The following is a 27,803-nucleotide window of genomic DNA, read 5'->3' as shown; positions in this document are numbered from 1 at the left end:
GTTTTTAGGTGCTCGTGGAGTCTTCTGACAAGTGTGTTGTGGGAGACTATATTGAATGCCGCTGGGAGGTTGAGCAGGATGACGGACGCCGTTTCTCCTCGGTCCAGGATGATCCTAATGTTGTTGGTGGTTGTGATGAGTGCTGTTTCAGTTCTGTGTTTTTTTTCTGAATTCTGATTGAGCATTGCCCAGTAGGTGGTGGTGTTTGAAGTGAGTTGTGAGTTGCCTGCTGATGGTCTTCTTTATCAAATTGTTGGGAAGGGGAGCAGGGAGATATGATGGAAGTTGCCCAGTTGGTTTGGGTTAGCCGGCGGCTTTTTGATCAGGGTTTTCATTGCTGCATGCTTTCACTCTTCTGGAAATGTAATGGATGTGACAGAGGTGTTGATAATGTGGATGAGGGCAGTGCTGATGGGGGACGCTCCAAAGTTTTATATGTGGTGGAGGCATGGATGTGTAGCAGCTCCTGAGTAGATCTGCATGATCGTTGCTGTATTTTCTCTGGCGAGAATTTTCCATCTGGCTAGGTGCCCATCTTGGCTGGTGATGGGCAGGTTTGAGATAAGATCACTGGGGTCTGGTTGGTGTACACAGTAGCTGAATACGTTTGTGATTTTGATGTGGAAGACATTTGAGAGGTTGTCGTAGAGTTCTTGGAAGGGGGTGATACTGCTGATAGAGGTCAAGTGTGTATTGAAGTCCTTGATGACCAAGCTTGGAGCTCCTTTCGATGCATTCAGTTCAGCTGGTGCTCTTTTCTTGGTGTCTCTCAGTTGCTGGTGGTAGTGTCTGAGTGCGGCCCTGTAGGTGGTTCAGTTGGCAGCTGTGTGGCTGGCTCTCCATTTTGTTTCTAGCTGTTTGAAGCCTTTAAGGTCCTCGGAGTACCAACAGGCTGGCTTATGTACTTTTTTTTACTTGTTGGGTTTGATGGGTGTGAGGTATTGATCCAGTTGTTGGTGATGTCCTTGTTAAGGTAGTCTGTGGGGTTAGTTTGATCCGTGCACAGGGCGTTGAGCCAGTCTGCTTCAGAGATTTGCCCCCACATGCGACTGGATAGGGCGACGCTGGTGGGTGGATTGACTTGCGGTTTGTTGATTTGGAAGTGGATGACGGAGTGTTAAGTCCATGTGAGCAGTGAGGTAAGGTTATACTTCATGAAGAAGTGGGAGTGCCTTGTTCAATAAAAAAAAGGGTCCTGAAGGAGCAGATGTGGTTGTCTGAAAAATGCAAATGGATGCCGATTTTTCAGGTGAAATTGAATTTTCGACTTTTGAATATTTTGCTCGTTTCAAGTATTGTTTTTAATCTGCTGCAGAATGCGACTTGTGGTTCCCATAAGTTTCAAGGTAAACAGAGAAATTGTATTTTACGCAGTATTGCAGGGCATTATTTTAAGTTAGTGTAGATTCCAACATCGTTGGGAAGAGCCCTGTAAAGCTATCCCTTTCAAGGTCCATTCTTAAGCATACAGTCAAATCGCAAATATACTTTGTGTCTGAAAAGCATTTCTACATCCAGCAACCTCAAGGACCAGTTAAGCATAACACACACTACTGGGTGCTACACACAGTTTTGCACTACAGTTAACTTGAATTTTGTATTCAGGTCCCTTGCTCCTTCTCTCCGCTAACCCTCCGGTGGTATTCAAATGTGTATATTAAGCTTTCTAATGGGATACAGCAAGATATGCAATTCTGTGTTCAGGTTACAAAAAAAAAAAGTGGTTATGATTAAATGAGCATAAATAGCAGTCGGCATATGCACTTTTATGTTGTGGAATGGGAAGTTGAACAATCTCAATGCAATAATGTACATGAAGAACTCTTACAACCAAACAAGCTCTGTACCCACACAGTGTACCCAAGGGGTGTTTGTTATGAGTGAAAGGCTAGCAATACTGGGTGGGTTAGCATGAGTGTCTGCTTTCCAAGATGGACACATCCAAGGGCCGCACAATATTTAACCCAAAGAAGCTCAGTTTACAGACAGCAGCCATCACAGCCCCAGGTGTGGCCGAACCAGGAGATTAGATGTTAGCAGGTGGGTCAGGTTTCCTACAACGTGACTATAGCAGTGGCCAGAATGGTGGAATTCACACCAAGTGGTCACAGGAAATGGCCTTCTTGGGGCAGTCGGTCTCTGGGCGCTACAGGGACTCCGCTGAAGTGTTGATGTAGGTCATAAAGAGTGATGGCTCTTTTCTTAAGAAAAACTAGAATGGAACCCTCGCCGACAGATTATTTCAAATCTGGAGTGGGAATGTACATACATGCTAACCTAGGTTTTGGGATTTACCATACTTTTTTCACACATTTACCTTCATGCGCACAGAACAATAACGTTTAAGGAATCTTGTGTGCACGGCCTCGCATCACCTCACGTCAAAGTTAAAAATCAAGAAAATGTGTACCTCTATACTGCTTGCTCTATATTTATAGGTTCAGCACAAGACCTACCTGGAACTGTAGGGCAGGTTTACTACCAGAAGGGACGGGATGCTTTTGTTCAGTTTCAGCTCCTGTAGCGTGGAAGGGTCCACATGCAGGGGACTGGCTCCCAGCTTCTCCTTCAGATAAGTGGGTAGCGTGTTGGCTGCATACCAGTCCACAGAAGGCAATACCAGTGAGGATGGGGACGTCTGTAGGGCATTCTGCAACACAGACATGGTAGATGTTCACACCCCAACATGTGTTTATCAAGTCATGGCAAACTAGCCCCAGTCTTCCCAACGCAGCTTGCACAAAAGACATGGGTGAAATGTAAAATCACGCTCAGATAATTAGTTTAATTTCCAAAATTTTCTTGTTATACAAAATTCCACAATATCATGTAGTAACACTCCATTCGCAGTAAAGATTTACAATGAAGAGGATCATTTGTGGTAAAATGTTACCGCCAATGCACAGGAACAACAGAACGCAAACAGCTGTTCACAGTAGTTTTGTTTCAATGCGTCCTTGCATCAAAAGTTGAAACAAGGACACGTCACACTAAAATATTGTTAAAAATGAGTTTTGCATTTGGGGTAATTTTGCTGAAATTTTACGTATTCACGTCTAATCAAATTACGCGAAATTCACACATTCCTTTTCCCGAGGGCAAGTACCCATAAATGGATTTTGGGCACTCGGCTCTACATGAAGGTGCCGTTAAATGAACTACAGGTACGCAACACCACAGGGAGAAGCCCATACATGGATTGTGGATATGCAGCTTGAGAGGAATGGTACACATGAATAGATTGTGAATACGCAGCTCCACAGGGAAGGTACCTATAAACGGATAGTGGGTATGCTGCTCCAAAACGGGGGTTGTGTCGGGGCGGGGGGGGATGGACATTGGGACACCTATGAATGCATTGTGCATACTCTGCTCCAAAAGAGCTGGGATCCCCGTTAATGGGTTGTGGGTACTCTGCTTCAAAGGAGGAGGGCACTCATGAATGCATTGTGCATACTCTGCTGGGATACCCGTTAATGGGTTGTGGGTACTCTGCTTCAAAGGAGGAGGGGCACCCATGAATGGATTATGGGTGCTCTGCTACGTAATGGACAGTGGGTACACTGCTCTAAAAGGGGGTGGGCGAAACCCATGAATGAATTACGGGTACTCTGCTCCAAAAGAAGTGGGGGTCAAGAATGTGTTGTGGATACATTGCTCCACAGGGAGGGTACCCAGGAATGGATTGTGGGTGTGCTGACCTATGGGGATGGTGACCATGAATGGATTTGGAATACACATTTCCATAGTAGGGGAGCATGAATGCATTAGAAGTTCCATCTTAGAAGAAAACAAAAACAGGCAATTCTTTAAACTGAGTTATTTAGGCAGATAACATCTCCACATCCACTGCAGAAAGATTTGTATAGCATCAACCAGTTTATCGTCATCAAAATACAGTAGATGGGCACGATCACAGTGGCACTCAAATGAACAAGATAGAAAATGCCTCCCTACTGGAGGTCAGGGGTGGGAGGTGGGAAATTAACCACCCATCCCGATCTGGCTACAACCATCCAGTGATGCAGAAATAGCGGTAAGAGGCTCTAAGACCTCAGATGAAATATAAGGTGAAGATAGTGTCCTCACCTCCAAATTTGGAAAGGCGCTGTCCTGTTTGTTGCCAAATACACCTCCATAAGCTGTGAAATCTTCAATGCTCAGCTACAAAGGAAAGCAAGCAACAGGTTATGCATGAAGTTAGCAATATATCAAAAGCACACCACAAACAGAAGTAATGCAAACAAAGGCCACCATACTGGATGCAAGCTGAGGGTGTCAAGATGTAGGTGACAGCTGTCTCAAACAAGGGTGCTGTGACAAAGCATAGACCTTTGTTTAAGACTGGAGTAAGGGGCCAAGTAAATATTTCCAAAAATTACCTAGGGCAATAACAACATCTACCAGTGTCATTAAAAGTAATCATGTTTATAACAATGCAGCACTAAAACCACAAACACATATTAGATATAATAGAGGTGTGCAAAATTGGGAAATTTTAGTAGAAAATTCTAAGAACAATTTACAAAAATTACACTTTCAGTGCAAAATGTGGACTGTCCGTATAGTGCGCGACATTAAGCGAAAGCACAACTCGTATAAAACAAGTCATGGACAATATCAGCAGGACACTGATTTTCAAGCCAAAAATCTCTCTCATTGAGACATTTTCTGTGCAAATTGTAACGTGGAATTCAAAACATTTCACAGGTTTAATTAAAATTTCATCCAAGCTTGGAGTACAGCAGAAGTTACATAGGGACGGAGCTGATTTGGAGTGGACTGGGCATGAGTTTAAAGAGGTTGTAAAGCAGCCCTGCTGTTGTGACACAAATAGTCTTTGAGTGTCCTAATCATGATTCATAGTGTCCCAGATTAACAGAAGTGGAGATTTCCATAAACAGGGGCTCACTGAAAATTGTTGCAGGAAATGTGTGAGCAACGATCAATCACAGTGAAATGAGGAAGCGTGCATAGGCTGTTGTGAAATTGTCAACTCATGGTCAGAAATCAGGGAACAAGAGGAGAGGATGAGAAGAAGACACAAAAAGACAAGGGGTCTGGCCTGGTCGAGGCAAACTGGGCATGTAGGGACCAAAACACACCCTTTAAAACGAGAAGGCGGAGTCTGATTTCTGTAATTCCAGTAAGTTTGTGGTAGCACAATTTGTTTTTTTGAAGGTGGAATCATGGGCGGGGGGAGGGGGTTAGGGAGGTGGTGTAGCACTATGTCTACCCACACTTTCCAATATATCCACTTCATGACACCAGTCCCCACATACCATGAGACAGTTTTATGGATACACTCTGCCCCTGTAAAGCTAGTCTATACATGTTGGTATAAGGGGCTGAATACCAGTCTCAGTGGCCCCACAATACCAAAGAAATCGAGGACTGAGACACAAACGTGACAGTTCCTGCCTTGCAGCACAAACAGGTCCTATTGACAGAACCCTCCAAGTTCCAAGGTAATCTCCTCTAGGCACTGCAGTAGAATGCTGTTGGTAACAGTCACAGCCAACAGATAACTCCTGTAGCACCACTGCTGCTGACTGCTGAGGGATCAGCGTGCATCAGCCAGGAAAAGGCTGGCGGAATGTGACTCATTATTCGGAGATAACACCGCCGCCACCACCAGGCTTTCCACCATGGTGTTTCCGCCACGTTCACTAATGCCCACCACCGCCAGCATGCCGGTCCAGACTGCCATGTTCAAAATGAGGGCCTAAGGCTTCCTTTCCCTTAAATGCATTTCTGTGCATGATTTCTTTATAAGTGCTACTGCTGCTTTTCCTATTCAGACCACTGTTTTCAAACTTTATTAAGGATGTTGCCTTCCTCCCACCAAATGCTTCTTGTTGTCTACTGCTAGGAGTTCGACGGCAGGAAAGCACTTAATTGCTTGTACCACAGTAAACGTAATAATCCAACCATGGCATACCAGGGTCTGTATCTCTAAATAGTGTTCCAAGTGGCTTGCCTTTCATGTTTAGCAAAACAGGAAGCAGCTACTAGTTTTGCGTATTATGCACTACTCCATCAATTTGGGTGGCTGGGAGACGGGGGAGGGGGGGGGGGGGAGGGAAGGGGGGCTCCCTTACCTCTTCCATCTTGAATATGAATTTACTCTCAACCTTGACAGTGTCCAGAGCACGGATTTGCCTGGAAAAAAACTGGTTGAGACCCATCAATTTGCAATTCTGGGGCTGTTCACCAATTTTGACACGTGGACCAGCCACAAAATGTCGTCTAATCTACCCTTTTGAGCAGATTTGCTTCACAAAGAAATGTCACCTATTGCAAGAGAAAGACACTTCTAGGGCAAAATCTAATTTGACAGACTCAGGCCGCACGTTTCAGATTCTGAAGGGGGAAAAAAAAAAAAAAAAAAAAAAAAACTCAGGCCCCACGTTGTAAATCAGGCCCCATTCCCAATTAAGCACCCCCCTCCCAAATTCTTCAAATGTGCAACAGGATTTTCACCTCTTAGACTGAGATTTCTATTCAAAGACATTTCACTGCGGCATTAATCAGACCCATTCAGGATTGCTAATGTCTATCACAGCCATCAAAGTTCCATGAAAACAGACCATGGAATCAGAGCAAGCAAAGCACACAATGCAGTGTGCAGAGAGCCCTGAAGATCAGCATCCAACACAACCACCAAAGCACCAAGAACTCACATCACATGGAATATATCACAGTAGAGATCCTGGACATGAGAAAGCCCAGGATTGTGGGAAAAACGCTCACCCCTTCATCGCTCCAAGTCCATATTCAAGGCAACTTTGTGCTACGCAAAGGATGACCCTAGAAGAGGCAGCCCGCCAAAACGCAACAAACACAAAGCTTGGTAAACAAATGCTAGATAAACTAGCTATCTGTGTCCTTCTCATGCAAAAGAAAATTAACAGAGCCAAGTCTTTAAAGTACTTTGATTTATAAAGTATCAGAGGACAAGCTGTCTAGGCCCTCTAGGGATCTTCTAACCGCAACAGTCATCATGTAGCCCCCCACTATAAATGTTTGCAGCACTTGTTTTGCTTTCTGTCCATGTGCCTTATTAAAACTGAGAAAGGGAGACACTTACAGCCCCTAAATCAGCAATTCTTAAGCAACGATGACATTTGGCCTTTTATTGAAATGCCATATTAAAATTAAACTCCCAAGCCTACAAGATAGAAAAGCATAGGATTTAGAGTGCAACCCAGAATGGTTTGAGGGCAGCAGAGACCATGAGTCCCAGTTGGACGACCATCTGATTCAATTAAATCAAAATCAAAGGAGATTTTTAAGCCAAATATTTTTAGACATGTTGGTACTTAAAGGAGGAAAAGGCTACTATGGGGAGTAAACAAACCTAGACCCAAAGGACCCCCATCAACTACAGACCAATCACAATTGGACGTTTCCTGGGCAAACTGATAGAAAGAGCAGCATTCGCCTGGATGTCACAATGCCATGAAGGCAATTCCATACTTTCAGACTACCAAACTGGATTCCGCCCAAGAAGAGGCACTGAAGCGGCATTCATAACAATCTGGGATGATCTTAAAAACGCAGTTGACTGCAATGGAGTTGCTGCACTACCGCTCAGTTGCCTTTGATATTGTTGACCATGACACCGTAATCCAAAGACTCCACGAAGCTGGCATAGGAGGGACTGCCCTCGACTGGATTACGTCCTTCCTTCAAAACAGAACTAAAATGTATTCTCCATCCCCCTTTTTCATCCAAACCCTACCTCACAAAAGCAGGGGTCCCCAAGGATCCATCATCTCACCTATGCGTTTGAGCAATGGTTTTCAACTCATATGCTACAACTATGCAGATATCATACAAATACTACTTACACTGGAATGCCGCGAAGACATTGAAAACTCACAAATCTTCAGTTGCCTCAAAGCCGTTGATCAGTGGATGACTTGGAACCACCTCAAATGAAATGCTTCCAAAACGGAAATACTCACATGTGGTGACTGGAAAAAGTATGACTCACTGTGCACCTGGCCTGATAATCTCAGACCACCTCCTCAAGTATCCAAGGAAGTTAAAATCCTTGGAATTACCATGGACTTCAAGTTAACAATGAATTCCAAAGTGGACAAATTAGCACGATTAAGCTTCATCACCTTGAAGACTCTGCGACGCATCTTCCCCCACCTTGGAGTTCCACACACGGTGGAGGCTACTATCTCTCTTGTACTATCCAAACTGGGTTATGCCATTAGCCCCTACCATTGATTATCCCTATCTATTATGAAAAAACGACAATGTATTCAGAACTCCGCTGCCAGGCTCCTATTACATGTAAAGCCACAGGCCCACATCTTCCCTGCCTTGAAAGCACTACACTGGATACCTGCTGCCAGAAGATCCACCCGCAGGCTGCTTTGTATCACTCACAAAGCTATACATGGAACAGGACCGCTTTTCATCAGAAACAAAATAACCAAAAACATTCAACAAAGAAACCTCCGCCAAAGGTTGGCACCCCGCCTTAGAACTCCACCATACAAGAAAAATACTATAGGTGGTACATCCTTCTCCGTTCAAGCAGCCAAACTATGAAATTCATTACCCCCAAATATAAGATCCACAGATAACTATCTTGCCTTCAGAAGACTACTCAAGAGTTGGCTCTTTCCTTCATAACCAACACATTCAAACAGCAATGGACTGCATATGCCTGTGTTGATAATTTTTTATAATCTGACTATGTGTATATTATTATAGATATGTATAGCTCTTTAAGAAGTATGTATTGCTACTATTTCATAATAAATTATACACATACTCTTTAAGTCTGTTTAACAAATGTATATTTACTATATTATTCGATGCTTAACAGGTTCATAGGTCATTGTACAGCTCCTACGTTGGTTGTTATAATAGATACTTATGAATCCCTGCTTTCGTTTTTATATCACAACGATCAAACGTTTTATTATCATGAGCATTTCGCTATTCAAAAATTGAGGAAAGATAAATGAATGTTTTAAAAGTACACTTGTTAATTAACTTCAAATATTACAAGTCTTGAAAGTCTGTGTTTATACAACTTCTTCTCATTTTAATATATTCCTTGCACATATATTCCCTTTCTGTGTTTTTACATATGTATTTATTATTCTGGTCCTACTGTACTACAGAAAACTTATAGATAAATAAAATAAAATCTATAAATAAAATTCAAATTATAAATCATTAAATAATATATATATATATACACACACACACACACACACACACACCTTTGTAAGCTTTACTCGGTTTCCTCATCACTCTGTGTCTCTATCAGTCTATCCTCCTTCCCCACTCTGACTCATCCCAAACCCATTCTACTACTTTCATCTCCAAAATAACCCTGCCTAAGCTCTTCCCTTCTCTACCACATCTAGCTCACCCCAAACCTCAGTTTACTACCATGACCTCCCAAACAACCCTACTAAATTCTCCCTCATTTATCTCACCTTTGACTCATCCAAAATAACCCTCCTGCTACTATGATCTCCCTAACCATTTCCCCAGATTCTTCCCTCCCCCATCTCTCCTTTACTCATCCCAAGCCTCATCCTATTTCTATAAACTCCCAATTAACACTTCTGGATGCTTCCCTCCTCCACCCCTCCATTACTCTAGTCAATCCAACTAAACTCACATATCCTCTGCTCAAATTAACTCATAATACTAATACTGCACTAATATTTCCCTTGGTAATCCACCACTAATTCCTCTTGGATTCCGGAGTAGCCAAAAAGCACTTTGACGCCTCGTCAGGGGTAATCAGCGCTATATAATTACAATACAATATTGCAAGCTTTAAGCTAATTGAGGGGGAATGTTTCTGAGAGATTATTAAAAAGGGGGACCGGTTTACTTTAGGGCAAGGGAACAGTCGCTGGTCCACTGGGTCCCCTTGCATATACCTATACAAACCCTGACTAGGCAGCAGTGTGTGCCCTCGTGTGAAGGGTCTTTGCAATTGGAAATGCTCAGTTCGGGAGAAGGTGAACTCGCTTGTAAGCTACTTTGTTTGCACCAGTCTCGCTCTGCCAAATGGGAGCTAAAAGCCAAATCTCTGCATCCTGCTTAGATGAGACCTTTTAGCACCAAAAGGCAGTAGAAGGTGGAAAATCATGATCTTGCCAGGGAAAAGGCCTGATCTGTCCAGCAGAGGAATATGAAAGATCAAGCAATGCCAATCTTTATGCTGGTAAATAACTATACAAAGGAAAAAAACAAGTGATACTTCTCAATAAGAGAGAGTTTGGGACTATCAGACCAAGAAGAGACCAACAGGATTTTCAGCTGCCACCACAGTTTAAGGGACAGAGCAGGTGAGTTATGGAATCAGCCAACCCTCAGGTGCTGCAGAATGTATAAATGGATTCTAGAGCAGAAGCGTCAGTATGAGGATAAAAACGTTAATAATGTGATTGGCCAATCCTATTCTTCACCCTCTTCACTGACTTCCTGTAAACATTAACGAGTATTACACAAAGGGCCATTTATCAAAGTTCCCAGATTTCTTTGCTGCCTGATTAAATGGTCCAAACGTGTGCACTCTTTATGTTAAGCTCACCGTGTGCGTCTTGTCACCACTGCGCAGAGTCGCAGGATTGGTAAGGTTAGGAAATTATGAAAACCTGAATTTTCAGTCTATAGGTTTTTCTATTTTATTTGTCTGTTCTTGTACAGTAGTGTCTTTTTAGGTCTGGCTTTATAGCACAGCTGTGTGCAAGGCCTACTGTTACTGGTACCAACTCATATATATACATATACATATATATATATATATATACACACATATATATATATATATATATATATATATATATATACACACATACACACACAGTGTGGGATTTGGATATTCCTACAATATTTCCTTCTGACCTTCTGCTACTGACTATTTGGTGTAGCTTGATGTCTCAATTGGAGTCTGAAGGCAAGGCAGAAGCAACTATTTCAAATCGTAACAGTAAAATTAATTATCACATTAAATTCTTTATATTATAAATGTTTTGAAGACAGAAAACAATCCTTTTTTGCTTAGTTGGTTCTTTCACTGTAGAAGACTTTTTAAAATGTTTCAGTGGGGATGCAAAATGAAAGCCAGGCCTGAAGGCTTTGCCAATGCTATTAATCAGGTATGTTTTACAAGCTACCTTTTTATTCAATGCCGACAGCTGTGTTATTCTTTCGAGCTCTACAACTCATCCCAAGGATTCCCAGTGCTGTCTGTTCATGGTGCATACATAATTAAAACTAGGTTATTGATGCAGTAGCTCTATGAAGCTGGTACCCTGAAGCCTGCTGAAATGGCCAAAGGGCCCGTTCTGGAACTTTGAAGCACACAAAAGAAAAGCTCTTTATTTTCATTACTACTGCTGGGCGTTTAACTACTCTCTTCCTTGCTCTGCTTCCATTCCCTCCCTGGTCCCGTTGGTTTTACTCCCTTCCCTGGTAAAATACGTTTTAATCCAATGCTCTACTATCATAATAAAACCATCTCAGACCTTTAATACCCACTCAGACCATGGAGCACACATACCCCATCATCACAAAGCACCCCCTAATCAACACACAAAGTATGAAAGTCCTGCTGTGCCCCCTGATCACCCTAAGCACACAAACCAACCACGCAACACAATGACCAATACAATCCAGCGAGGGGAGCAGAGGATTCGGGCAATGCAATGAGAGGATCCTCTATGCCACACACAACAAATAAGAGGGCATAACAAAATACAACGAATGATTTCACTACCATGGAAGGTAGACACCAAAAGGACCTTCCAGTCAATACCTTCTCCTGAAGAAAGAGCAAGACGTTCTTGGGACCACTCGTCAGGGCTGGGTCCAGGAGAGAATTCAACTGCGAGTCCGTTGTCACGTGCCCTTCGTGCGGGTCACCGATGGAGTTCGACAGGGACCTGCAAAGAAGAACGAGATGGTGCATGAGGAAACTAAAGCAGAGCTCAGGAGATTGCTGCAGTACACCACACCCTACTGTCACCCCTTTACAGTAGAAGCAACCCTACATTTTGAGTAGGAAGTCAGGAGCAAAATAACGATAAGCAACAATTTCTCAAGGCACACAACAAAGATAAAGTAAGCAAAAAATATTTGGATTTGACAATGAACATATGGCACTATTTCACTCTCCTCACCAGCCCATACTGGAATGAAAATATTTAAACCCTGGAAGCACCATAAAGCTTGGGCAGCTTAGCAGCTGTGCCAGATGAAGGACACTGTGCTGGGTAGTGTTGCGTCAGGCCCTGCAATACTAGAACAGAATGGAGATGTTTGGGCCCTCGAGTCCTGCACCTTGTTTCGTGGATGGTACTGAACCTAAATGATCAGAAGGACAGCATACAGGCATCTTCACTCTGAAAAGGTATGAATACTCTTCCCTGATAATTGCTGAGAAACAGAAAATGGCACAAAGGCGTTTTTCAGTACTTATTGGTAATTGCCTTTAAGGATCACTGATAGCTAGGTGAAGATTTAATAATGACCGTAGCAGCCTGCTCTTCTGCCCTCCATCTACCACTGACCCCCTTCCCACTCCAATTTAACAGGTTTCGACTGAGAATACCAAGCACTACAAGAACAGGAGTGTATAGAAGGCTGGCAGGTGTGCCAAATAAAGGCTTATTCCATTACGCTGAGGAGCGCAGCCAGAACAAGCAATATTTGGCAGATCATTCATGTGAATATGCACTGCATAGGTTAGATGCAACTGCTGTTGCTTCGCTTTCATATTTTACACTTGAAGATTGTTAGTGATACCTCTGTCCTCCAGGGCCACCTTGTAGTCACCAGCTAAGTGTTTTGGCATTACGAGTTTCCAGTCATAGCCAATAGCTTAATTAATCTAGGGAGGGCGGAGGGGTTAGATCGTGGATGGCAAAAAAAAAAAGAAAAAAAAGAAAATCTAACCTCACTTCCTGCATGAAACACATACTCTAATTGGCAATCATAAAAAAATATTATAAGTTAGATAAAATAGTATTTAACAATAGAGTACAATGGATGTAACTAAGGCACATGCATTGCATACCATGCACAAAGTGCAGTAGTAATTGACATCTTCTGCAGTTAAGCAAAGCTATGTAAACAAATCCTCTGAAATCTAGTGTAGCCACTTTTGTGCGGTTGCCGAGAGGACTTATTGACACAGGGTTGGGAAAAGATGTTCACTATTATGTTGACATCAAGGCACTCTAGCGCCCACCCTCCTGCAATCTGCACCTGGCTCCTTATCTGCAACCCTCACTGAATCTTGTTCTTAGATTGTTCACTCAGCTCTACCACAGAAATTCTAGGCTGGACATGCTTCCTCTACTCAATATGGTTTACTATTCACAACTCTACCACTGAAAATGTAGGGCTGGACATTCTTCCTTTATTGAATCTTGCTAACTATTCACAGCTCTACCACAGATGTAGGGGTGGACATAATCCCTCTATTGAATCTGGTTTACTACGCACAACTCTACCACAGAAAATGTAGGGCAGACATGCTTCCTCTACTGAATAAGGTTTACGATTCACAACTGTACCACAAAGTGTAGGGTGGACAGGATTCCTTTATTGAATCTGGTTTACTATTCACAACTCTACCACAGAAAATACAGGGGTGGCCATGCTTCCTTTATTGAATCTGGTTTACTACTTACTATTCACAACTCTACCACAGATGATGGAGGGCGGACATGCTTCCTCTAATGAATCTGGTTTACTATTCACAATTCTACTATAAAAAAATTTTAGTGTGGACATGCTACCACTATTGAAAAGTAGGGTGGAGAGGATTCCCCCACTGAATCCTGGAGAAGAATATTTACTATTCTTAAGTCTACCACAGCAAATGTACGGGGAAAAATACCTCCTTTTAACAGAGTATTGAAATGGATGATGTCAATCAGCTCCTACCACTTAGAGTTCTGCTAGTTGTAAAAATGCCTTGGAATCGGTAATATGTGAGGCACTACAGCAGCGTCACCATGAGAACACTGGCAGTTTTACCAGACTGAGGAACGGCTCAGGACCCAAGGACCACCAGCTGTCATTACTGTTCCCTAACAGACAGTATCTACACCACAGAATGCAACCACTGACTAACACCATCAACAGGTCTTTGCAATTCAACCGCAAAACATGCTATTGGGACATAAGGTTTGTCAAACTCAAACGATCCGTGCCACCAGTGCAAACAAAGCACACTGATGCATGCAATGACAATGCAAGCCACGGTCTGACTGCAACACCAGTTCCGCTTTTTTTTCCATTTGCAGAAGGGAAAAAATGGCATTTAAATCTCACTTCCACATTTACAGCTTGTGACACTTGGTGAAAAGCCATCAACAGGAACATATGGCACGGCAACCATAGGACCTTAAGCACTTACTTTCCAGTCATCATGCAAGAAACTTAGATTCAACTTCCTCACATCCAGGATGAGAAAATAGTAGCATCACATGGGTATAAACACTGGCTTCAGGGTTCGATGACTCATTCCTCACACAATGAAGCCGACTGTATTTATGCCTAATTTGCAGTATCTCTGTCAATCAAGGTGCACATGTTCAGCTGTGCCCAGAAGCAGGACACAAAAGAATCTTTTCTAAGGAGTAGAGGTGGGATGCTAAAGGAGGGCATGGCAAGGACATTTTTTTAAATGTGTAAAAGGTAACAAATTAGGTACTTTAGAACATACTACCACAGGTTTGTAAATAAATAACAAATGAATGCAATCGGTTAAGGAAAAGATATTTTTTGCAACAGCTCCTTCCAGAGAGGATCCACACGTACATCTGTTGTCAGGCGTTTTCAACTTTTCTTAAGCTAAAAGTGCGCAGTTTTAAGTGTGAAGAACTGAAAATAAAACTGTTCCAATCACAAAAGGAATCAGTGGAAAGCAAATCAATTTTGAAGAAAATCTTCTAGCAAGTGGATAAAGGATAATGCAGGGTATGCATTATATAGACTGACCTAATTAAACAATCTGTATGAATTACAAAGTAAAACAAATCCAATTTTTCTTTGTTACGGAGAAGCACGAGCAACAGTATTTCCTATGGGTATTTATTTTATAGTGTGCACACATGGCAGTTGGAATTAGGCGTGGGCATTTTCCATCCGCCTCCGGTTCTTAACTTGACGAGTGAGGAGATGGAGGCTAAGGGCTGTGGCACACAGCTGCCGTTTATTCCACCACGGGGCATCCATTCACAGATGACCATCACCTTCCCCTCATGAACCCTTGCACCCCTCTGGCAGAGTTTAAAACCAGCCAGACTACTGACTCTGAATGGGAGAGGAGTCTCATAAAACATAAATAGGGAAATGCTCCTCAAAATGTATGATTGGCAAGTAGAATTGCAGAGCACATTGAAATGCCTCCTGTATCGCAGAAGAAAATGTTTTAGAAAAATTAGGAGGGGTGAAGCAGCATCTGACTGAGAGAAATAGAAAAACACATGCACTCTCATGGAGTGCTGAGTGAAAAAGAAAAACAGTACTTTCCTAAATGCGAGCAGTGGAAGGATCCCAGTCAGCCAATCAAAAACATCATAAATAGGCTATTCTCTTTGGTACAGGGAGTGCAGAATTATTAGGCAAATGAGTATTTTGACCACATCATCCTCTTTATGCATGTTGTCTTAGTCCAGGCTGTATAGGCTCGAAAGCCTACTACCAATTAAGCATATTAGGTGATGTGCATCTCTGTAATGAGAAGGGGTGTGGTCTAATGACATCAACACCCTATATCAGGTGTGCATAATTATTAGGCAACTTCCTTTCCTTTGGCAAAATGGGTCAAAAGAAGGACTTGACAGGCTCCGAAAAGTCAAAAATAGTGAGATATCTTGCAGAGGGATGCAGCACTCTTAAAATTGCAAAGCTTCTGAAGCGTGATCATCGAACAATCAAGCGTTTCATTCAAAATAGTCAACAGGGTCGCAAGAAGCGTGTGGAAAAACCAAGGCGCAAAATAACTGCCCATGAACTGAGAAAAGTCAAGCGTGCAGCTGCCACGATGCCACTTGCCACCAGTTTGGCCATATTTCAGAGCTGCAACATCACTGGAGTGCCCAAAAGCACAAGGTGTGCAATACTCAGAGACATGGCCAAGGTAAGAAAGGCTGAAAGACGACCACCACTGAACAAGACACACAAGCTGAAACGTCAAGACTGGGCCAAGAAATATCTCAAGACTGATTTTTCTAAGGTTTTATGGACTGATGAAATGAGAGTGAGTCTTGATGGGCCAGATGGATGGGCCCGTGGCTGGATTGGTAAAGGGCAGAGAGCTCCAGTCCGACTCAGACGCCAGCAAGGTGGAGGTGGAGTACTGGTTTGGGCTGGTATCATCAAAGATGAGCTTGTGGGGCCTTTTCGGGTTGAGGATGGAGTCAAGCTCAACTCCCAGTCCTACTGCCAGTTCCTGGAAGACACCTTCTTCAAGCAGTGGTACAGGAAGAAGTCTGCATCCTTCAAGAAAAACATGATTTTCATGCAGGACAATGCTCCATCACACGCGTCCAAGTACTCCACAGCGTGGCTGGCAAGAAAGGGTATAAAAGAAGGAAATCTAATGACATGGCCTCATTGTTCACCTGATCTGAACCCCATTGAGAACCTGTGGTCCATCATCAAATGTGAGATTTACAAGGAGGGAAAACAGTACACCTCTCTGAACAGTGTCTGGGAGGCTGTGGTTGCTGCTGCACGCAATGTTGATGGTGAACAGATCAAAACACTGACAGAATCCATGGATGGCAGGCTTTTGAGTGTCCTTGCAAAGAAAGGTGGCTATATTGGTCACTGATTTGTTTTTGTTTTGTTTTTGAATGTCAGAAATGTATATTTGTGAATGTTGAGATGTTATATTGGTTTCACTGGTAATAATAAATAATTGAAATGGGTATATATATTTTTTTTGTTAAGTTGCCTAATAATTATGCACAGTAATAGTCACCTGCACACACAGATATCCCCCTAACATAGCTAAAACTAAAAACAAACTAAAAACTACTTCCAAAAATATTCAGCTTTGATATTAATGAGTTTTTTGGGTTCATTGAGAACATGGTTGTTGTTCAATAATAAAATTAATCCTCAAAAATACAACTTGCCTAATAATTCTGCACTCCCTGTATGTACAAACACAAGAAGAGGAAGGCAAGTTGGTGAATAAGAGGCAAAAAAAGGAGTGACAAAAAAAGCTAGCCAATGGGTAAGTAATGCCAAGCTGTAAGCCTACTTTACGTTCATAATAGGTAATTTGCAACCAGACAGTCTATGTTGTCTGGTAGGCGATAAGTAAGAAAGGCCGTAGCATAACCCTATGCAAACTACACTACACCAAAATTGTATGCTTCTCTCATTAGCCCAGCTAATGAACAGAATCAAACACCTGTCCTAAGGGGATAACATATTTCAATCTACTACAATAATGTTTTCTCCCCAATGTCTTTGTGTCTTCAACAGAATGTGCTCTGGAGAAGTTTCATATGTCTGGGTCTCCCAAATAAAAGATATTATTCATCTCGAAACTACTCTGAACATTGCAGATTATGTCATAAGTTGTGTAAATCAGACCACATCTCGTCTGATTTGCTCTTTCTCTATTGACTAAAAGGTGAATATACAGGATTGTCTTTAGATCCTTCTTTTGTACAGTGAGTGGAGTTTGGCTCAGGACCCAAATCATTAGAAACAAGTTCCAGTATACTCACTGCAACCCACACATACAGATCTGCATATTCAACAGGGCTGGTCAGCTCCTCCTGTCTACCTTTGTAAACAACACAGTCAAGGCTTGTGCGTACAGACAGTTCGACCTCAAACTGTCTACCACCATGCCTGCAGCATGAGAGCTGCCTATTAGGATTTTGCCAGTAATTAAAGACCTGGCTGTTTCACGTTGGCTGCACAACTATTGACCTTTCAGCGTTTTATATGCAAAAGCTATTAAAAAAAACTACTTAATACCCAACTTTACTCACGTCAATACCGGACGTGGCCAGTAATACATTCTACTAAGGTATCTTACTCTCTTACCAGCAAAATAGTCAAATTACGCCCTTCATCAAAGGCAACACATACCACACATTCCCATCCCACCCATTCCTCAGGTTAAGAAAAGAAAAAAAAAACGTTGTTAACCATGTGATTTTGGCTATATAAAATGTCAATATTAAATAAATGCAGCTGCGACCAACCGCACTATGCTACCTTGCTGATCACAAAGTTTCATCGTATCACTACTTGAAATCAAGCACTAGCAAAGCCGAATAGGTCTCAGTAATCCGAGAGCTACTGCCTTTGGTAATGTCAATGGAAAGTATCTGTAGTTTATTTAATTGATTAAAATGTGAGCTCCACGTTGCAATTAAAAAATTTAAAAAAAAAATATTTAAAAAAAAATACAAAAAAAAAATAAGAAGTTGAATCAATCTCAATGCAAAATACAGATCATGTGAAAATATATCAATTGGACAATTATAACTAGAGGCTTTGACGGCCCTTTTTCGATGATACTGAACTACATCGGTAAAAAAAAGTGAAAAATGTGAGTTTATAACAAGCATGTTTTTCAGGAGAAGACTCTGGTAGCGGGAGTACATAGCTGAGTTCTCGGATTCATTAATAGTTTTTAAGATTACCATGACATGATATTTTGCTTGTTCTTCAATACGTAAAACTGGATTCTAGTAGACATTGTCCAACCTGTTTTTTTATGTAGTTCGTAAAAAGGAGGTGTGAATTTGTGGAAGATTTGCTATCTTGGAAAAAAGAGACACAGTGTTCACTGTTGACCAACAGTGTGCTGCGAGACATCCTTTGATTCTACATTGCCCCAGTTACTGTTCCCCTTCCATCAGGAGTGCCTAGAATTAGGCTCAACACCAGCAGCAACAAATACATTAAAAAAAGTTTTCTTATCTTCATGTTGGAAGTGATAAGATATTATTCAGTTTATAAAATTGCAATGCACACATCTCCTCGCTCACAAATGCTGGCCATAGCAGGGCATGCAACACTGAAAACAGCAAGTATGTATACTTTCTAAATAAATATAGTTAGCAAAGTCAAATTTGGCTAGACATTCTCTAGTTATGAATAGGTTTACAAATACAGTGTCTAATGAGTGAAAGAATATAGTGACTTGGGGGACACACATCCTGCAGTTTGCTGATTAGCCAGCAATTGGCTACAAACATATATGTCGGAGTGAATGGTCCCCCACAGAGCTGCGGTCTTTGTAAAAAGGAACAGGCAGACGTATGAAACTCCAAAGATTAGAAAATAAACAAAAATACGAAGAAAGTGTTGTAGGTCAAATAAGGCCAATGGCTAAAAGACAGAGGCTTTATCGACACAAATGCAAATTTACGCATGTTTTAGAAAACGTTGTTTGGCTGTAAGAGTATTCTGTCACAAGATCATAAATAACCTACATCAGAGCAAACACCAATTGCTACCACAGTGAGAAGCCTTGGAAGTTTTAGGCTGAGGTCAGCAATGGACAGATTTACTGACAGGTTACCGTGATGCCTGCAGCTACTAAAATAATGATAATATGTTGCAGCAAATCCCATGTAGCTGCACACAACATGCACACCTCTGCAGTGGAGTCTTTAATTGGTTGATACATTGTACACTTGTCTAACCCTCAGCGAGCGAACTTCATTCTACACTCACTGCCAGATGTCCTTGCACACCACAATCTCACCCCTGAATGCAACTTCACATGTCCAACTGCATCAAAAGGAAATGCCAAATAAAGAAGCCCAAAAGTTGCTGCGTTAAGATGGTTATTTCTGGAAAGAAATGTAATTGCTAAGGAAGTTGGTGTGTCTAAGGTTTCGGCATACATAAAAGTAGAGCTGTGGCTTTACCTCGCCTTTTTCAGAACTAAAGCCCCCCTTGCACTATGCAGTGCTATAATAAAAAAAATTACAAATTACAAAAAAAAAAAAAAAAAAAAAAAAAAAAAAAGGTAGAAGAAAAGAGCCAGTGGAAGAGAAAAGCTAGACCTTCTTTACACTTGTGGAATCTACTCACCAATTGTGAGGCACATGGAAGGGGTTAAATGACTGGCATTTGCACATTAGATTAAGGTGTGCTATGCTGGAGACAGGTCAGTTTGGGTAAAATGAAAGAGGAAAGTACGTATTGTCAGGAAGCCTGCACATTTGACTGGCATGCTACTGCAGTGCCTTGACACTGCTCCGGAGCTTGCCGTGGCACATGCGAGCAATAAAGGAGGGCAAGGCTGCTAGTAAATGAAAAGCAATGGGCGGGCTGAAAGCCCACAAAGTATAAACAGCATGTCTTGAAGAGACAGCCGAAACGCTGTCTATCTGAGACCTAGAACCAAAATAGCTTATTATTTAAGACATCCGCTGCAGAGACTGTGGTTATCCATACATTTCCATTATATAATAACAGCAGGAGAACTCTGCAGTTTAATGCAATTGGTGGAAAAATAATATCAATGTTTAGTCTAGTCAGATTTAATGCTTCTTATAAAATGCACAGAGGGTTAATAAGCCTTCTGTAAAGCATTGTAGGCTACAAATGGCAGGCCACGAAAAATCATTAAAATGTTTAGACCTGCAGGTCTAATAGCTTGAATGATCTATTCGACCTAACTGTAATGCACTTGACCCGGAAACATGTCTCAAATTGTGTGATCCTAGGCAAATATTGTATCTTACAGCCACCTTTTTCTTCACTCTCGCATATGAGTGCACATTCAAATATGCGAGTTCAGCATTTCTGCTGTAAATAAATCCTCTTTTGTTTGATTAAATACACTAAACGTTTGTTCCATGTATAATAAACCTAGCCCGCATATGGGGTACACATGATCCATGCATGACTTGCCTCTTAGTTTACTAATAGATTTAACATCAGGGTAGGAGTGTTTCTCAGTTTATGTTTAAACACTCACTTTTAATAAATATATTACTAAAGCATGATGTGATCGTTTTTTTCAGTAAAGCTGCAAATGCGCTATGTAGTGTATTAACAATATTCTGTGAAAATTGGGTTTCAGAAAACATTTATCGTTTGCACATCACCAAGTGTTCTGACTTTTTTTTTTCCCAATCACACAGAAGTACTAAAAATGGTCTTTCACAGCTACTGAAATATATTTTGAAATGTTTGGAAAGTTGACTTAGTTATATAAATGCTGTGTGTTAGGAAAAACCCGATACCAACAGGCTTTCATTTCACATAGGTGAGACAGTTCACCTTACAAAATCTTGGAACTCTGCAGTCACAAGGAAAAGCATTTGTGCATTGCAAGAAGACAAACTGACTTTTGACCTCCGTCTCGGAACACAGCAAATGTGACAAGAATAAGATTTAAAGGCATCTTAATTGCTAATTCAGTTTCTGACTGAACAGAACACCTGTTCTTTGTCCACATATTTCTCACAATTACGCTATAGAATTGGCAGCTCTCAGCATACTTGACTTCAACACTGCAGTAATGTTCAGTAATCCCCTTGTAAAAAAGGCAATGAAATATATGACTTCAAACATTCTACTGGCAGCAAGGTCTACCTAAACCGGTAGGAGTATTCTTCGGAACTCCTGAAAATAATGGGCAAAATATTGGGGAACAAAATATCGACAAGGTAAGTATATATAGGGTGGACTGGTTTATTTTAACTTAACTACACATCTGTGTACTTTAATGATATACAATGTCAAGGTTCATTGATGTGGGGTTAAGAATAATACACCAAAATGTGTATACATGTACTTACCTTCTCAATATTTTGGTGGCATGAGGTTTCTGTTGTCGGGTTTTCAAAATAAATCTGTCCATTGTGTAGTATTTTACTAGACGTAAAGAAGGATTTTAACACTTACTGCCACTTTGACATCTGATCCCAGCCAGGATACAAGTGACTAAAGATGCTACTGATGTTTTATTTCACTAAATATTCAGCATAATTTAGAACAAGGAGATAGCCTAGGTGACCCAAGGGCATAATAAATGTGTCTTGTGGCCCAAGCCTGCCACCCCCCTTCCCAGAAATCATTTAAGATCCTCACAAGGGGGGGCACTCAGCCTCAAGAGCGTTGTTGTAGTGCATGCATGTCTGTTCTGTGCGCAGCTTGAAAAACTCAAAAACCTGCCAAAAAATACTTTAACTCAAGCACTTCTGGAGTTATAAGGTGGGTGTTTGCTTCCTTGACGGCACTGACATTAAGGTGTTCAAGATTCAGGTAGCCTCCAACCAGAATAAAACGCAAACAAATGCATAGCTGCTGGTCTGTTAAGTAAGGCATTTGTCTTAGTCCCAGATTCCAATAATGATTTAGTTGGGGTCCTTGGGTTCCCCAAAGATAAAGTGGGGTTTACAGGAACCACTAGTATAGATTAGAGTGGCAGAGAGTGTTGTGTACTGGAGTGGCATTGTGTGGAGTGGCAGAGTAGGTTGGTGTAGAGTGGACTGGTGCAGAGTAATTGACATTGGAAGCAACGGCTTAGAGTGCTGCGCAGTATAGTGGCACTGAGTGCAGTGGCATAGAGTGTTGCAAAGTATAGTGGCGCTGAGTGCAGTGGCACAGAGGGGAGTGGGGCAGAGTAGTCAAATTGTATAGCGTGCAGTGGTGTAGACTGCAGAGTAGAGTTGAGTGCAGTGCTGAAATTGCATCACAGTTAAATGATTTGTTTTGATCATATTAAAGTATGTTTCCAACCCACTTTAGAAATAACAAAAAATGTGCTTCATTTGTGCATTCGTAATTCTGATATATTCTGTAATATTTATACAGCTGATTTAAATTTCCTGTGCTTTAAAAAAAATAAGAACTGTTTCCTACCCCCAACATCTAGTAAGATACTCATTTAAATCCTCTCACTTTGCAGGCACAGAAAAAAAAAGGAAACAAACGCCTTTGCAAGAGAGCACCTGACACTTTACCTCAGTCTTTGAACGCACAGCAAATGTGAAAAGATAAGAACAAGATTTAAAGGCCTGTTAACAGAATGTGAGTTTGTAGAAGGATACAGAAAACACTGTTTAGGCCTGTGAAGGAATGAACTCAAGCTGGAGAATCGAAAACAACTAAAGGAAGCAAAGGGAACGCGATAAAAGTGAGTTACAAACCACAAGGCCAATGGCAAGCATCAGGCAGAACACAGTCGTAAGTTAGCTTTCTGAAAGTCTCCAAGATGTTTTTAGCGAATCAGACAGCTGCGCTTTCTGGTGGGCTATGACCACAAAAGCACATAAAACAAGGACACATAAATATTCTCTGTCATCAACAACTGCACCAGGATCAAGTCAGAAGATTTCACTAAGGCCAGCCTGGATCACAAATCCAGATTGATACTGGCTGACAGATGGGGACTCTGCAGGGATTCCCCCAAATTTCCAGTCCTGCAAATTGCTAATCACTACAAAACACAAGATTGCATCTCCTCACTACCTCATGTCACAGTTGGGCACCTGCTTTCACCGTCTTGATCACACCGACCATGCCTGCAGCTGCCCCTGCACCATGCCCGCAGCCACCACCCTGCCATGCCTGCAGATGTCAGATACCCTTAGCACCCTTTTCTTAAACACCAGGTGGTCAATTACAATGTCCCTCAGCCCTGTGGTATTATGTTTAGTATTATGTAAATTGTTTCTTTTGTGACTATGTAATAGCTGAAGATTCCTTTGGAGTGGTTGGCGCTACTTGTGCTAAGTAAGAAAAACACTAATATCCAATTCTCATCCCATCTCGCTGCCACTATGTTACCACAAACAGCTATATTTCCCTAAGCTAACACACAACCCAAGCACTGTCAACTCAATAAAATATCTAAGCTCTTATCTCCTAGAATTATATCTCTGCCAGAACCATTATACTCACCCAGCCCACACCCCAACACCCCACCTCCGGTCTCTCTCTATGGTTATGTTCGCTAGGTCTGCCATATCCCCATACAGACACCCCTCCTTCAAGGTCACTATCCAACCTCCCCAGCTCTCACCTTCTCAAAGCTATCCCGCACCCCTCGCAACTGACGCTGCCCTCTCCCTCAAGCTCACTCTGGCTACCTATGTCGACACCCCCTTCCTTCAGGCTCACACTCCCATCCCAGGTCTCGCTGCCGTCTTCCTATGTCGACACCGCTTCCTTCAAGCTCACACTCCCAAACGCCCCCCAACCCCTGAGCTCTCTCTAAGGTTATGGACTCCAGGTCTGCCTTATCCCCATACTGACACCCCTCATTCAAACGCACTATACAACCTCCCCAGCAAACACCCTGTCGAAGTTATCTCCCACCTCTCCCAACTGCCACTTCGCCTTGCCTCAAGCGCACTCTTTCACCCCTCGCTGCCTATGCCAGCGTCCCTTCCTTCAAGCTCAAACTTTCACCCCAGCTCTCACCTTCCCCAGCTCTCTCTGGTCTCCAATCCTGCCATCTCCCCATATCGACGCCCCTCCATCAAGCGCCCTCTCCCACCCCAGCTCCCTCGCCTCCCCCCTGATCTCCCTCTATGGTTATGGACAGCAGGTCTGCCATATCCCGGTACAGACACCCCTCCTTCAAGATCACACTCCCTCCCCAGCTCTCTCTGCCATCTCCCTATATGGACACCCCTTCCTTCAAGCTCAGATCCCCACCCCAGCTCTCTCGTGTTCCCCCAGCTCTCTATGCCGTCCTCCTAAGTGGACAGCCCTTCCATCAAGCCCAGACTCCCACCCCAGCTCTCACATCCCCGCCCCAGCTGTCTCTGTAGTCTCCGATGTGTACACCCCTTCCTCCAAGCTCACACCTCCACCCCAGCTCTCTCTGCCGTCTCCCTGTGTGGACAGCAGTTCCTTCAAGCTCACACCTCCATCCCAGCTCTCTCTGCCGTCTCCCTGTGTGGACAGCAGTTCCTCCAAGCTCACACCTCCATCCCAGCTCTCTCTGCCGTCTCCCTATGTGGACAGCCCTTCCCTCAAGCTCACACCTCCATCCCAGCTCTCTCTGCCGTCTCCCTATGTGGACAGCCCTTCCCTCAAGCTCACACCTCCATCCCAGCTCTCTCTGCCGTCTGCCTGTGTGGACAGCAGTTCCTTCAAGCTCACACCTCCATCCCAGCTCTCTCTGCCGTCTCCCTATGTGGACAGCCCTTCCCTCAAGCTCACACCTCCATCCCAGCTCTCTCTGCCGTCTCCCTATGTGGACAGCCCTTCCCTCAAGCTCACACCTCCATCCCAGCTCTCTCTGCCGTCTCCCTGTGTGGACAGCAGTTCCTTCAAGCTCACACCTCCATCCCAGCTCTCTCTGCCGTCTCCCTGGGGGGACAGCCCTTCCCTCAAGGTCACACCTCCATCCCAGCTCTCTCTGCCGTCTCCCTATGTGGACAGCCCTTCCCTCAAGCTCACACCTCCATCCCAGCTCTCTCTGCCGTCTCCCTATGTGGACAGCCCTTCCCTCAAGCTCACACCTCCATCCCAGCTCTCTCTGCCGTCTCCCTGTGTGGACAGCAGTTCCTTCAAGCTCACACCTCCATCCCAGCTCTCTCTGCCGTCTCCCTGTGTGGACAGCAGTTCCTCCAAGCTCACACCTCCATCCCAACTCTCTCTGCCGTCTCCCTATGTGGACAGCAGTTCCTTCAAGCTCACACCTCCATCCCAGCTCTCTCTGCCGTCTCCCTATGTGGACAGCCCTTCCCTCAAGCTCACACCTCCATCCCAGCTCTCTCTGCCGTCTCCCTGTGTGGACAGCAGTTCCTTCAAGCTCACACCTCCATCCCAGCTCTCTCTGCCGTCTCCCTATGTGGACAGCCCTTCCCTCAAGCTCACACCTCCATCCCAGCTCTCTCTGCCGTCTCCCTGTGTGGACAGCCCTTCCCTCAAGCTCACACCTCCATCCCAGCTCTCTCTGCCGTCTCTCTGTGTGGACAGCCCTTCCCTCAAGCTCACACCTCCATCCCAGCTCTCTCTGCCGTCTCCCTGTGTGGACAGCAGTTCCTTCAAGCTCACACCTCCATCCCAGCTCTCTCTGCCGTCTCCCTATGTGGACAGCAGTTCCTTCAAGCTCACACCTCCATCCCAGCTCTCTCTGCCGTCTCCCTGTGTGGACAGCAGTTCCTTCAAGCTCACACCTCCATCCCAGCTCTCTCTGCCGTCTCCCTGTGTGGACAGCAGTTCCTTCAAGCTCACACCTCCATCCCAGCTCTCTCTGCCGTCTCCCTGTGTGGACAGCAGTTCCTCCAAGCTCACACCTCCATCCCAGCTCTCTCTGCCGTCTCCCTGTGTGGACAGCAGTTCCTCCAAGCTCACACCTCCATCCCAACTCTCTCTGCCGTCTCCCTGGGGGGACAGCCCTTCCCTCAAGCTCACACCTCCATCCCAGCTCTCTCTGCCGTCTCCCTATGTGGACAGCCCTTCCCTCAAGCTCACACCTCCATCCCAGCTCTCTCTGCCCTCTCCCTATGTGGACAGCAGTTCCTTCAAGCTCGCACCTCCATCCCAGCTCTCTCTGCCGTCTCCCTATGTGGACAGCAGTTCCTTCAAGCTCACACCTCCATCCCAGCTCTCTCTGCCGTCTCCCTATGAGGACAGCAGTTCCTTCAAGCTCACACCTCCATCCCAGCTCTCTCTGCCCTCTCCCTATGTGGACAGCAGTTCCTTCAAGCTCGCACCTCCATCCCAGCTCTCTCTGCCGTCTCCCTATGTGGACAGCCCTTCCCTCAAGCTCACACCTCCATCCCAGCTCTCTCTGCCGTCTCCCTATGTGGACAGCAGTTCCTTCAAGCTCACACCTCCATCCCAGCTCTCTCTGCCGTCTCCCTGGGGGGACAGCCCTTCCCTCAAGTTCACACCTCCATCCCAGCTCTCTCTGCCGTCTCCCTATGTGGACAGCAGTTCCTTCAAGCTCACACCTCCATCCCAGCTCTCTCTGCCGTCTCCCTGTGTGGACAGCCCTTCCCTCAAGCTCACACCTCCATCCCAGCTCTCTCTGCCGTCTCCCTGGGGGGACAGCCCTTCCCTCAAGCTCACACTCCGACCCCGGATCTTCCTCTCCACCGGCTCTCTCTCCCGTCCCCCTATGTGGGCTCCCAGCCCCCTCACCTCCAAGCTCACACACTCCCTCCCGAGAGCCCTCTCATCCCCGGCCCTCACCCGTCGCTGGACCAGAGCAGCAGCGGGACGTGCTGCGAGGCCCTGCCGAGCCGCGCGCAGCCCGCCATCAGCAGCATCAGCACCAGCCGCAGCCCCTCCATCTTGCGCTGACAGGAACAAGCTCTGCGTCCCGTCACCTGACCCAGGCGCGAGCCCGCGCGTCACGTGACACACGCTGCTGCCATTGGCTAACGCCCAGGTGTCAATCCAGCATTCCCCTGGCGACGAAGTCTTCCGGAGGGAGGAGGAGCCGGAAGAGACGGCTGCTGCTGATTGGTAAAACTCAATGAAACCCCGTCTCCTGAATCCTTGTTCGAACCAATGGCGGACAACATAGGGACGTAAAAGGAAGACGTCACAACGTAAACCTAAGGTGAAGTACTCTCGTGCGGAAACAGTCCACGCCAGTGCTATCTTCAAGTCGTACTCATTTCGAGTGAGCCTCACGCTTGTTGGCTGAGGCTCACTTAAGCAGATGTGATTTAATAGATGGGGAAGAGGATACAAGCAAGGATGTTGGTGTTGCTGGTGCATGTGTGTAATATGTGTAGCACACGTACAAGCATTCTTTGACTAAAAAGGATTTAGGAATTTTCAAGATTCAAACCACTTAGCATACTGACAATATAATTAAGAAT

The 27,803-nt window shown here is 44.0% G+C and overlaps 1 protein-coding gene across 1 annotated transcript in view; it reads right to left on the bottom strand.

Moving 5' to 3' along the window:
• ATP6AP1 (ATPase H+ transporting accessory protein 1) overlaps positions 1–27,360 on the bottom strand; it is a 92,947-nt gene extending 65,587 nt beyond the window's left edge. Inside the window, exons 1-4 of the mRNA XM_069209498.1 lie at positions 27,166–27,360; positions 11,813–11,939; positions 4,090–4,164; positions 2,457–2,650 (exon numbers count right to left, since the gene is read on the bottom strand). Coding sequence (XP_069065599.1) covers positions 2,457–2,650; positions 4,090–4,164; positions 11,813–11,939; positions 27,166–27,266 — 497 coding nt within the window. The 5' untranslated portion in view covers positions 27,267–27,360. The remainder of the gene's footprint in view (positions 1–2,456; positions 2,651–4,089; positions 4,165–11,812; positions 11,940–27,165) is intronic.
• Between the last annotated feature and the right edge of the window lie 443 nt (positions 27,361–27,803).

This window comes from Pleurodeles waltl, chromosome 10, assembly GCF_031143425.1.
Source record: "Pleurodeles waltl isolate 20211129_DDA chromosome 10, aPleWal1.hap1.20221129, whole genome shotgun sequence".
Classification (NCBI taxonomy): Eukaryota; Metazoa; Chordata; class Amphibia; order Caudata; family Salamandridae; genus Pleurodeles; species Pleurodeles waltl.
Note: the sequence above shows the minus strand (reverse complement) of the source record. Positions and strands in the feature narration are given on the sequence as shown.